The sequence below is a fragment of the Salminus brasiliensis genome, chromosome 5 (assembly GCF_030463535.1).
Source record: "Salminus brasiliensis chromosome 5, fSalBra1.hap2, whole genome shotgun sequence".
In the NCBI taxonomy this organism is placed as follows: Eukaryota; Metazoa; Chordata; class Actinopteri; order Characiformes; family Bryconidae; genus Salminus; species Salminus brasiliensis.
This window is the reverse complement of record NC_132882.1, coordinates 28,139,651-28,153,013: the sequence shown is the minus strand read 5'-3', so window position 1 is coordinate 28,153,013 and position 13,363 is coordinate 28,139,651. Positions and strand designations below refer to the sequence as shown.

General features: G+C 40.6%; 1 protein-coding gene across 2 annotated transcripts in view; it reads right to left on the bottom strand.

The window, feature by feature from the left end:
- tsnare1 (T-SNARE Domain Containing 1) overlaps positions 1-13,363 on the bottom strand; it is a 196,207-nt gene that overhangs the window by 146,299 nt on the left and 36,545 nt on the right. For both annotated transcript variants that reach the window (XM_072680070.1, XM_072680069.1), the window contains one exon: positions 13,083-13,212. In XM_072680070.1, coding sequence (XP_072536171.1) covers positions 13,083-13,167 — 85 coding nt within the window. In that variant the 5' untranslated portion in view covers positions 13,168-13,212. The remainder of the gene's footprint in view (positions 1-13,082; positions 13,213-13,363) is intronic.

The following is a 13,363-nucleotide window of genomic DNA, read 5'->3' as shown; positions in this document are numbered from 1 at the left end:
TGCCCTCAACGACTTGTTCATCGATACTGTAAATGCAGATTCTGCAGGAGTTCAATTATACTCTCAAACCAGAAAATGACTTAATCAAAAGCTCGCCACTCATTATACATGAGGTCAGCATCTGCCTGCCTCCTCTGCAGACGAAAAATGGCAAACTCATCCAGAAGCAAGTCAGAGTATTGCCTGAGAGCTGCAGGACGGAAGTAAAAGGGGCTTTTTTTCTCCCCTCTTTCTTTCTTCCAGTCAAGCTGAGCACAGAGAGCGATGGGTTTTAGGCTTAGGGCTTAGGGCTATGTCTGTGACTTTCAGGGCTACTGTATGAGGCACATTTTGGTCTCAGCAAAAATGGTTTGACTGCTTCCTACCAAGTCACAGAAATGACTCTTTTAAAAAAAAGCTCTTCCACAGCATCTCCAAGAATTCTTTGTGGCCCCTTTTTTGAACCATTTAAAGCAACACTATGTAACATTATTACCAAAAAATAGCAGTTTCAAAATTACAGTGATGCTCCAGTGTAATAAGTAAATTAGCACACCATCATTGCCACTCGGGTCTCGGCACGCTGCTAACTGCACTATGCAAATCTGGAGAAGCAGACAGGACAATGCTTGCAAAAACTTCTTATCTTATATTACATTATAAAAAATATTATATTATAACGCTTCAGACCACATGCTGCTTTCATTTTCAGTGACGGACCTGTATTTCTCAGCTCGTCCAAAAATGCAAATTAAAAGTGTGCTCAAAGCAAACTGTAGAGGGGGGCCCAAAAATACCAATTCTTGCATACCGCTGCTTTAATGGAAGATGCCATAGACCAACCATTCTTGATTCATGAATAGCCATTTGTGTAAAAGAGCTGTGAGTGTGAAGTTGATAAAGACCCTTAACATCAGCTTCTTCAAATATTAAAAATGTTCTATACACACACACACACACAAATCCTTTACAAAAACAGTTTTTAATGGAATAAAAAAAATACTTATTCTATGGCAGTGCTCACAACAAACCCTTTGTAGCACCTTTGTTTATAAGAGGAATAAACAAGTGCTTCCAAGAGAACCTGGAGTATATTCACTACTGGTCAAAAGTTTTAGAATACTCCCAATTTGCCATCTTTTCTATTGACATTTAAGTCCATTGAATAACTCACAATGGTACAAAGTCCTGTGACCTCAAATAGTACAAAGTTAGGCAGCAAACTGCTGGGGTTTACAGCTAGTATGTTGCAATATAAAATAAATTAGCCTTTTTTTTGGGTAATGTAAACAATTTATAATGTACAACCCCTTTATTATTAAGATGTTGTGAGGACAGTTTCCTATACAATATCATCAATATCATATCATCAGGTTTCAGAGGTTTCTGAGAGTCAACACATAATGTGATAGGCAGCTCACATGACAACACCTGATAGCATATCTCAACACTGGACCAAGTCTCAGTTTCAGCTGTGAGGAGAAGACTTGGAGCTGCAGGTTTGACAGGTGTAGTGGCAGTCAACGCTAAGAAGGCAAAACAAGCAAAGCAGGCTTGTGTAGGCCATGCAACACTGATAGTGGACTGCTGAAAAAATGGAGGGTGTTCTAAATCTTTTGACCGGTAATGTATAATGCTGCTCCAATTCCTTCAATTTTTAAGATTTTGTAACTTTGTAAGTCTATATTATTCATAGCCAAAATGGCATTGGGCAAGAAAGTGAAATAACTTCTGATGACGGAAGAACAATATACCAGCTATATTCAGGCAGTGTGAATAATTACCGGTTGACTAAAACAGCAATAAGCCCTGGGAGAGGCCCTTACAGTGATTTCACCCTAATTAAAGGGCCAATAACACAAAATACTAGTATCTCAGTATCGATGGCAACTGGTACTGGTACCTAGTGTCCAGCCTGAAACAGCACACACTCTCATTGTGTGATGTGATGTGGCTAACTGTGTGTTTCTTCCTGAGGGGTAACAGCCAAAGACACCCATACTGTCTAAAGCAGTCAGAGTCACTGCCCCACTAAAAAAAAATCAGTGTCGTATGTGCAATGTAAATGGCTGCCTTAGTATAAGACAGGAAGAGACTTTAGCATACAGTAGGTGTCTCTCCTGGTTCTCTGAATGTTCTCTGCTGTCTTTTTGCACTCAGCAGCACTCTGTTTTATGGCACTACACTCCAAACACACACACACACACACACACACACACACACACACACACACACACCAACGAAATATCACTCCTCTGGGGAGTTCTGGGCTTTGTAGAACACAGTGAGTAACCAAATTTCAGTTAGTGGAGTTTGCCCAAGTTCAGCCAAGTCCAATGTGCCAATGAGCATGAACACTGAACAGCTCACTGGTGATTCAGTCAAGGCCTTTGTTTTCGTCTCCTTTAAATAGTTTAACTCACTTCACTTATATTTGAGGTGGGAAATGTGCTGTACTTAAGTAAAAGAATGGGTAGAGGACTTTAGCAAGCTTTCTCATAAACATGTCATTACTATAAAAGTCTGGTCTACACTACAAAAGTTTATGGAAGTGTGTCATGCCTCAAACAAAAGAGATTCCTGAGGAGCTCACAAAAAGAGTTACGGAAGCTCATCAGGTTGAATAAGGCCACAAATCCATTTCTGAAGAGCTTAGACTCCACCAATCCACTGTGAAGCAGATTATACACAAATAGAGGAAATTCAGCACCACTGTTACTCTCCCATGGAGTGGCCGTCTAGTGAAAATCACACCAAAGGTGCCGCGAATAGTATTACAGGAAGTCACAAAGAACTCCAAGGTAATAACTAAGAACCAACCGGTCTCTCTCGCACTGAGTAAAGTCAACGTTCAGAAGTCCACAATCAGGCAAACACTGAATAAAAATAGTGTGCATGGCAGGATGGCAATAGGAAGTCGCTAGTCTCTGGAAAAAAAAAAAAACTATTTGAACAGAAGTGAAGTTGGCTCAAGGCCACATGGATAAGTCAGAAGCCCGTTGAAAGATTGTTATGTGCAGAAAATGTAGGAAATATCTTTTTGTCTGCCAGCTGAAGAACCTCCTTCCAACTGTTAAGCATGGTGCTGGCAGCATCATGGGTTGGGGCTGATGTGCAGGACTTATATAAATTCAGGACTGTGCAAAAATCACCCTAAGCACATAACTAAGTCAAAGAAATGGTAGAAGTAGGAGAAATTCAAGTCAAACTCCAAACTAGCCCAATAGAAATGTTGTAGAAGGATCTAAACAGAGGAGACATCATCAAGTTTTGTAAAGAGGAACAAGACAAATCTTTTTTGAATATATTTATTCAAAGGGGTCTAAGGTTGGGTGGTATAACGGTAATACCATATACCGCGATATTTAAAAACACTGACAGTATCTCAAAATAAGGACCACATTTACGATGATGTGTGATTTGTCAAATTTCTGCTCCGTGTTTATCAAGTACATGGGGGTGCTGTGGAATTGGTGATGCGTCGCTCTGAAAATGAGGGGGGGGGGCAAGCCCACCATAGTTGTGAGTTTAGCCTTGTTGTATGGAAAGGGAAATCAAGCAAACCTGGATGAACCAGTCTACTCAATGTCCCTGAAAACAGTCCCAAGACTGTTCCACTGTCAGATTTGAGGCTTTATCCTCAAAATGTGTGATCTGAGACTCAGTTAGCTGGAACATAGTCTGCACTGTGTTTAGCCTGCTAGCTGGAAAACTTACTTGGGCCTTGATACTCCCAACACCTGTTGCTTCGCTCTCTAAAACAAGTTTTTATCGCCAACACTTGTGTCAGAAACTCAGCGGTTAGCCGATAACAGCTGCACTGGGCTGCCTGACACTCAGTGGACTGCTTTTAAAAGGACAGAAAGCTGAATTGAATGTTTTGAATCTATAGCCTACTTACTATAGTAGCCTTAGTTTAGCTAGCTCAGCTCCAGATCCGAAACCACTGGGAAAATCTGAGTCATTATAGTCTGGACGTTTATAAGTGGGCTTGAATTTGCTCTGTGGTGAGCTGAAGGTTATCCTGTTAACTGAGCTAATGCAAGCCAGCTTCTCTCTCCTGACTCAGTTTAGCATGTGTAGTTGACTGATGATTTAACACTGTGCTCAGTGTTCAATAAGTCTGTCACCCTGTGAACAAGCTGAACTTTGAACTTATTATCTGAAAATAATGTGAGATGGGATAGTATGGAAGCCATGTAAACTAAGAACCATCTGCAGTAGTTGCACATCTTATATTACCACCCCTGCTAATACCGTCAACCACTGTTATATTTTGAGATAACGTTTTATTGTTATTAATTAGGAACTTTTCGATTAAAGATATGTGTCGAGTGTTACGGCACAGAGCGTCCCTGACTCTGCAGTGAGGATTACAAATGAAACATTTTACCTTAGTCTGTTCTGGTACTCGTCCAGCCTCCCCCACTGCTTTCTTTAGCTGGTGGTTGGATACAATGTAATAAAAACACCTAGACATGACTAGCAGTTAGCCATTTAGCTAATATTAGCCAACAGCAGACAGCCTCGGGACACTTGCAGAACATTTTAGCACCGTGTAGCACTTCACTAATTCATTAAACACGGCCTGTCACCAAACACGTGTGTACTCAACTGTTAAAAGTAATTCAGCTAAATAATGAATGATAATAGTTAAAGTGTCTGGAGCTTGAGAAGGTTAGCGCCTCACCCCTCCTGCTTTCATGGGTGCTGTTGGAATACGGATAGTTTCGGATTAGTACCCAGATTAGGACCCGTAATGCATCACCTGAAGGAAAACCGCCAAAAGATGACTTCCCTGCTGAAGATGGTTAAGCTGGTTGACCTTAACATAGGGTATGTTTTTGTTTGAGTTTGGTATAGCTGGCCTACAAGCACGACCAATCTGGCCAAGTGAGGCAACCAATATGAACAAGCGTGACCATGCTGGTGGACTAGGATCACCAAGCTGGTCGACCAACATGGCCAGAATATTGACTATGCTGGTCAAGGGCTGGTTAACCAGCAAGCTTTCCAGCATGCAGTATGGTATCACTTGATGACCAGCTTTGCAACCACCTTGACTATTAAAGACCAGCTTAAACCATGGATGTTAGCATAGATGTTTTAATGAAAATACCTTTAGATGCATGAGGACTTGAGGAAAAATCTCTAGGTCTTTATGATGTATATTCAAACATAAGTATAAATAAACATAAAAAATCATATACTTTATATACATAAAGTATATGACTGCCTGAAGGCAGCAAGCCACAGACAGTACTACACACTGGATCTTCCCTTGTGATGCTCTTTCAGGCCTGTCATATACAACCATCTTTCTTCTGCTTATGGAGGCATTTTGCAGTCAGTTTTGTCTTCAGCAACAGAGATGTATGCTCAGTGATGTTCAGATTAGGGTGCTGACCTCTATTCCACTTTTTGGTCCAGAAAAGACTCCTAATTTGCTTTAGCAGTACGCTTTGGGATCCCTGTCCTGCTGAAAGGTGAAATGTCATGTAATGAGTTTTGAGGCATGCGGTTGGATCTGAACAGTGGAGACGTTTCTGCTCACTGCCATCAGCAGTCACATTACCCGAAAGATAAAGAGTCCCACCCCAGATGAGCTGGTAGATAACGTTGTTTTTTGGTTGTTGTTTCAAGAGTGCAAAAGAAACCGAGAAGAGCCAGGGAGATGGTAGCATGTGGAAACTTCACACTTTCAACTGATTGGCTGTGCTTTCAGAAGTGAAACTTCCCCTGGAGTTCTGAGTGACCTCTTGTATTAAATGATCACATACTAAAGATAGCTGCTGTTGAGGTCTGGTAATGGTCAAGTAATAGAATGTGTGAGTTTGAAGTTCACACAAGAGCTGCAAAAGTCTTAATCGTTGTCCTGAGAGTTGACGAGCACTGCCGGTGAGTTACAATGGATAAAAAAATAATGCTGTCCTTTTATTGCTCTGAAAAATGGAGGGCTAAGAGGTTGATGGACCTCCTTTAATATTAGAGGTTTCCTTCTGACAAGACCTTCAAATAGTTTATTGGCTATGTGACTTTGTGATACCAGGATGCAAGCAGCTCCTGCAGATGTCAAAGCAAGATCACTGGAGAAAGTTCTGCCTCTCTGACCATCCTCTTGACTTAATGTGAGAGAAAATATACAGCTGTGTTCACTTCCAGGCAGATTCATCATGGCTCCATTTGTCTGTATTTTTGGACATGGGCTAGTCACAAACTATGATCTCACTGGTATTTAGTAATTCATATTTTTATTTTGTGGCCAGTGCAAATTTCTACATTTGAAGCCATTGATCAAAATTGAGCCATCGGTTAAAGGCAAGTAGGCAAGTTTTTCCTCTGACGCTCATCCCATATTTTCTGAATAAATCATTTTATTTCCCATCTGAATAAATATTTAAAGAGTAGATGTTCACATTTATAAGCTTAAAAAAGTTCTGTACAACCTGCTGGAGCCTCAGTATGCCTTCATTCGGTACTCCCTATGAGCAAGCCTCTGCAGCAAGCCTCGTTAATGACCTGCACAGTATGTCGTGTCCAGAGTCTTCTGATCATCAAGAAATGTGGCCATAACTGAGTGACATGACTGAAATAAGGCACACAATGGAGTAAAGCTTAATTGACATTAATTATTTAATAATTATTTAACTAGTAACAGATTCCAATCGTTTTAGTTAACCAGTACTGTATTGATCATTATCATGACAAAAATATCCAGACATATCCTTCAAATATGACACAATCTCCCAGATAATATTCTTAGAATATCCCAGACCTCACATTATCCTATTTAACCCCTTAAGAAGCCTATGGACCGCCAGCAGGCCCAAAGTGTTATTACCAAATATTAGTCCATTACCAAAGAACAGCCCCGCCAGTTTGTACAGAAGTCCCTGTAGTTACCATGTAATCCGCCTTAGTGTGTAATAAGCCTTGGAGTGTTAAGGGGTTAACACAAAGTCAGACATTCCCAGAATTTCATGGTCGATACATGGCACACTCCACTTGTTAATCTGTCTTTTTTTTTTTTTTTTGAGCACATACATTATTTCCAGTGTGATGCAATCTAACAACCCCCACATTCTGTGTTTAAAATGCCCCCTAATGTTTAAAGCAAGCTGGCAGCCATGGCTGCAGTGATTAACCTCTGACACGATAGGCATGGCACTTCAATAATCCATCAGCAAACACACTGTGGGGAATTATCCCTTATGCACTCAGCTCCTCTGAGCAAACACAAAACCCTCTCTCTGCTCTCCACATGCGGCAAGCATGTCTCACAGGCAGCACTGCTGAGTGTTTATGTATGAGTGTGCACTTGTGTGTGTGTGTGTGTGTGTGAGAGAGAGAGAGAGAGAGAGAGAGAGAGAGAGAGAGAGAGAGAGAGAGAGAGAGAGAAAGCTGTCCTCTATCTGTGAGGCAAGACACCCAATATCACTTTTGCTGTCCTTTGGCTGGATCACACAAGTGCAGCTGCTGAGCACGTTCTAGCTTTGGCACGGTGTACAACCTGCTGGAGCTTCAGCGTCCCTTCATTAGGTTCCCCATATGAGTAAGCCTCTGCAGCAAGCCTCTGCAGCAAGCCTCGTTAATGACCCACACAGTATGTGGCGTCCAGGGCTTTCTGATAACCAGGCAATAGTGGCTCGGCTCAGGCAGTCACCCCATGACTGACAAAAGGCTGGTTTTAGGAGCCTAAACGTGAACGGATTCCAATGGTTTTAGTTAACCAGTGCTTTATTGACTGCCATCATGTGTCCACAGTGAACAGTGGTGGGGCATTATTTTGGCCTTATAATAATAGGCATTATTTTGACATTTTTGCTTTTGATACAAGGGGCAGCTAATGGGGAGGTCTGTGCCAGGAGGCGGAGCTTCTCAGCATTCTTAGCTTTATTCTGTAATTTAGTTTTTTTTATTATTATTATTATTTCTTTTTACATTATCATATTATTCTGTATGATACATTTGTATGGATTATATGAGATATGTATGTAATGGTTACCAGTCCGTGTGGAGGACTGACATACATCATTAAGATACTCCTCTAACAACCTGCTTCACGGTGCTTGAATATGTTTAATATGTTAAGTATTATGAGGCATAAAAAAATTAAATTCTACAGTAGTATCAAATACTATGTGATTTCTGAAGAAATGTAATGACCATGTAAATTCACTTTCAATTATATATATAATATTATTTTACATATTAATCCTGGGGTCTGTTTCCTTTGTTCCTCGATTGTACTGTGTGGTAAAGAGCAGCTTCCAGCCTCGTGTTTGAACAACTTTGGCCACAAAGTGTACAGTCCCAGGGTCGGTGGCGCACTGAACAAGGCAGCCTGGATATGAACCAGCCTTTGTTAGTATAGTGTGGCGTGTTGCCAGAACCCTAGTCTGCCAGTGTTACAGGCAGTGTTGTTACCCACTGCGCTACTCCAACCAATACATACACTGGCATTATTCTGACATTACAATTTACATTTGATATAATGGGTACCTTCTCTGCATTCGTAGTGTAATTTTATATTAGGTCAGCTGGGCCCTGCAATGGACTGTCAGTGTCAGTATATACGTCCACGTTGAGTAAAACACAGACTGCAATGAACCCTCCAATGAGCAGAGGCCAGTGGATCGCCCCATGTCATAAATGTCATCCACATGAAGCTCAATGAGAGACTTCTCCCAAAAAGGGAAAAGACAGACAGACAGACAGACAGAAAAAGACAAAGAAAAGAGATACAGAAAGAAAGTGCTCAGGAGGGCGAGTGAGAGAGAGATACAATGAGAGAGAGTGAGAGAGAGAGAGAGAGAATGCATATGCTGGAAGAAGCTGAAAGCCTTGGCAGGAGGGAGGAGGAGAAAGATTAGCTCGACTGACAACTCCATTAGAGACTTAACCTCAGCTTTGATCATCTTCTGAGCCCCTCTTCAGCCGGGCTGACGCGAGAGCGCCGATACACAGCGAAAGCTGACAGGCTCCTGAGCGCAGGTCCGCCTGTGATCAAAGAGCTGTCTCTAATGACTGGAGCTGCAGCACTCGCTCGGCGCTCCTCTGGGACAGGCAGCAGCCAAGAGCTCTACCTCAACTCAAACCTAATCTCTCTCTTCCTCTCGCGCGCTCTCTCTCTCTCTCTCTCTCTCTCTCTCTAGCTTGCCCAGTCATTTACTCCCGGAGGATGATGTCTCGTGTGCTTTTTCTTGGGTCATGTTTTGTGAAGTTCGCTAAATATTTGCCTTACACATTCCAGTGTGGGAGTTTTACAGTAATGTGATTTTGGCTCTTGCTGTTTTGCTCTAATTTAATATGGCACTGTCCAACGGGTTTCCATCCACCAACAAGTTTCCTTCAAAGCACAGATTCTTCCCTCCCTCCTTTAATGACCCTTCAAGTTTTCATCTGGTAGTGAGCTTTGTCATAACCCACTGCAGTCAGTTTAAGTCCTACCGGGGGCCTGTTGCACTTCCTGCAATCTGCAAAGGGACAACAAGGAGCACTGTCTCTCGGTTTCCACTGACATATATCATTGCCACCAATTGCCTTACATACATTGCCATACATACATCATTAATCCTTGCATGAATTTCAGAAAGAAATTGTGCAAATGGCCAAAATTAGAGAAAAAAAAAACAGCATGTTGATCTGCTTAATGAAGAATCAGTTTAAAGAGCTCTTCGGTTCAACATGGACCGGAATCTCATAGGAACATTTTCAATATTGTGAAGGCTATGCCATGAAGAATTGAGGCTGTTTACAGAGCAAAGAGAATTCCTACACAATATTTGCACTTATTAGTGAGTAGTACATAAAATGCTCGGTGAGGGTATTTTGCTCGATTTATTCTAGTGCTGTCTACCAGCAGTGGCTGTTTTTCATGTGGATCTTCCTCTGTCTTGTGTTGCAGGAAGCAGTTAAAGCCTCCCTGTGACTGTTATATGTGCTCACAGCCCATGTTATTATTCTCCAAAACTCTCTATTTCTAGCCAGAGCAAAATTAGGCTCTGTAAAATGTTTCAGTAGGAAATTACTCCTCTAATTATTTTAAGGCAGCTCCTCTTTGTTACTGAACCTTTAGTTTCCCTTTGTCTTAAACGGTTAATGGCATTAGCAGTGCCTATGTAGCTGGCCTTTAAATGTCTCTTGCAACCTAAACCCACATTTTCTTCCTAATTATGTTCGTCTTGTTCTTGTGGGCACACGATATGCATGTACATAGTAAGCCCCATAAACAGCTACCCTAGCATGCATCAATGAGACTGCATTTGTCTGTCATCTCTGAGAGCCTCTATTGTAACATGATGGCAATTGCCGGTCATTCTGACATACATATAATGGATGTTTATTCTTAAAGTGGAGGTGCAATGTTATTTTTTGGGTCTTCTGCTGCAGGTTTGCGTGTTTCGTTTTTCTTGCGGTTCTGTGGCAGTCCTATGACTCTCCACTATAAAGAAGGCTAAAAAAAGCATGAGCAGAGGCACAGAGGTTCAGGGCTCTTCTCCTTTCAAATCAAATGAACACTGAAATAAACACTTGTCCAGGCCAACCCTCTTCACTTCCAGTCGCTAGCTTTGCTAGCAGTGTTAAACTCTTCTTAATGGCAAACTGATCAGTTGTTCTGTTCATTTTTATTTGGCATCAAGCCCATCCCTGGATTTTTATTCCATCCAGTATTTTACATCATGATGTTAAGTGTTTTAAAGGGGCCAAATAATGTTTTTTTTATTCTGAATATTTATATTGTTCTCTGATGTCTACATAAAATGTACATACATTTCGTTGGGATGAATAATGCCTAGATGTGGTTGGGCACACCCATTTACAACCCTGTTATTTGGCCCTAGAACAGGTGTCTTCAAATCTGGACCTTGAGGTCTTCAAATCTGGACCTTGGACCTTGGATTGCAGGTCCAGATTTGAAGACCTGCAATCATATGGTCTCTGGTGTTTGGTTCTGGCAGCAGGTCTAGAGAAAGAGAGCCCACTCTCGGGTTACTAGGGCTATGGCTTGACGCTTGACCAGGTCGCAACACATGCCAACCTTCTGTGTGTGTGTGTATTCCCTGGAAAAGATGAATAAGCATCTTTCTTCTACCTTCTCTTAGGTGTTGGCACATAAAAGCTGGACAGTGTTTAAGAGAGTGACGGACACAGCGGGGTCTACAGCACCACCTTTATGCGTAGAGCTTGTTTATTTATTTACTTATTACTGTCTAGCACGTTAGTACTGTTGGACAGAGGGATGTCAATCAAGCAAACCCAGACAGTTCTCAGATCAGAGGTCTGTCAAGCAGTGTTTCATTAGATTTCCCTTTGTTTCCTGTTGTGCAGTTTGTGTGTTCAATCACAACCTCAGAAAATCATGTGGCCCCGAAATATTTAAAAAAATTTACAGAACCAAGAAGAAACAAGGAATTGCATAAGTGGGGTTTCATTTCTAAAGCATCAGAAAGAACATCAGGTTCGGTCCTCGGGCTGTTAAGTGTTTTCTATGACAATGACTCATTGAGCTTGCTGGAACGTAGCTCACTCCACAGAGAAAGAAACATTCTGCAGACAGATGACAACATGTGCATTAAGTATAAACGCTGCTGGATTCAGTGCTGTGGTCTGCACTCAGTCAGGATGCAGTAGAGTATATTTTGTGTGCGTGTGTGTATAAATGTATGCATATGAAATATATTATGTATCTTAACACTTAAGAAAATGACTCTTTTTTTCCACACAACATTCTGTAGTTGATTGACAGATTGTTGGCCTCAAGTTATCTGCACCCCACCCCTGGCCCCGTCAGCACATTTCTTATAACATGTTCTAAAAATTCTCCCTTATATAAACGCAGAACTCTGCAAACATTTGTATCTGCAGATAGAACCAAGCTTTAGAGAAAGTAGATGTAAACAATCGTTTTAATTACACTGTAGAAAAAACTATTATCTGAACTGAATGTATTAAATAATAATAATAATAATAATAATGCTAATAAATATTTAATAATATTAAAATAAAATTACAGATTAAGTTTGATAACAGTGTTTAGTTAAATTAGTTTAGTCTAGTTCTAATCTACTATTAGAAGTAGCAATGTTAAGTCTAAGTTTAGTCTTTTACCAGTCTAGTCTATTATCAGTCTAGTTCAATGTAGTCTAGTACCAATCTAGTATTAAAAACTCTAGCCCTGTTTAGTGTAGTCTGGTACCAGTCTAGTCTACTACCAGTCTAGTTCAGTGTAGCCTAATACTAATCTAGTATTAAAACTCTAGCCTTGTATAGTGTAGTCTATTACCTGTTTGGCCAATTACCAGTCTAGTTTAGTGTAGTCTAGTACTAATCTAGCATTAAATGTCTAGCATAGTCTTTTACCAGTCTAGTCTTTTATCAGTCTAGTACTAATCTAATATTAAATGTCTAGCCCTGTATAGTGTAGTCTATTACCAGTCTAGTTCAGTGTAGCCTAATACTAATCTAATATTAAAAGTCTAGCCCTGTACAGTGTAGGCTATTACCAGTCTAGTTTAGTGTAGTCTAGTATTAATCTAATATTAAAAGTCTAGCATTGTATATTACCAGTCTAGTCTATTATCAATCTAGTCTAGTACTGATCTAGTTCTAATCTCGCTGATACAAATCTAAATAACAAGTAATACTAAACTAAAACTAATTAATAGCAAATAAACTAAAGTCTTTTAAAGCAGGACTCCGCAGTTCTGGTCATTACTAGCGTTAAAATGACCGGTGTGCTTACTTGGCCTTCTGACTTTATACTAGCACTCAAACAGAACCATGACTTTAGACTGTCACTGTGTTCACAACAACCTGTCACACAGTTACCAAACATGTTTGAATCTGCTAAAGAAGACATAAAAAAAAAAATAATAAGCCATATGGCAGATTAGTTGCATAATGATTTATGGAGAGAAAACACCAAATGCAATGCCTTTCTGCAAATGAGTGGAGAATTGCTCTTTGTCTTTGTCAGATGATTTATGGTATTTTGGTGAACAATGCATGATGATAAATAGTATGGCATAAGCTCATGTTGCTGCAGACACTCAGTGTGGTTAGATTACACCGTGAGAATTGGGAGGTAAATGGGTCTTTACCTACTGGCTGGTAGCCCTGCCTTGTGGGCCCACCAAATGGGTTTCTGCTGCCAAAAGAGCCACCATCAATGGATCCATACGACATTCTGGTGCTTCCTCTGGGTTCTCAGGAAAGGACAAGTTTAGGAGTCTGCATGAAACAAAAAAGGTTATACTGTAGATTTGTGATGGCCGGTATGGAACAAACAGTGTGTGTATATATATATATATATATATATATATATATATATATATATATATATATATATAGCACAATGCCATGTCAATTGCTCTCTAACACT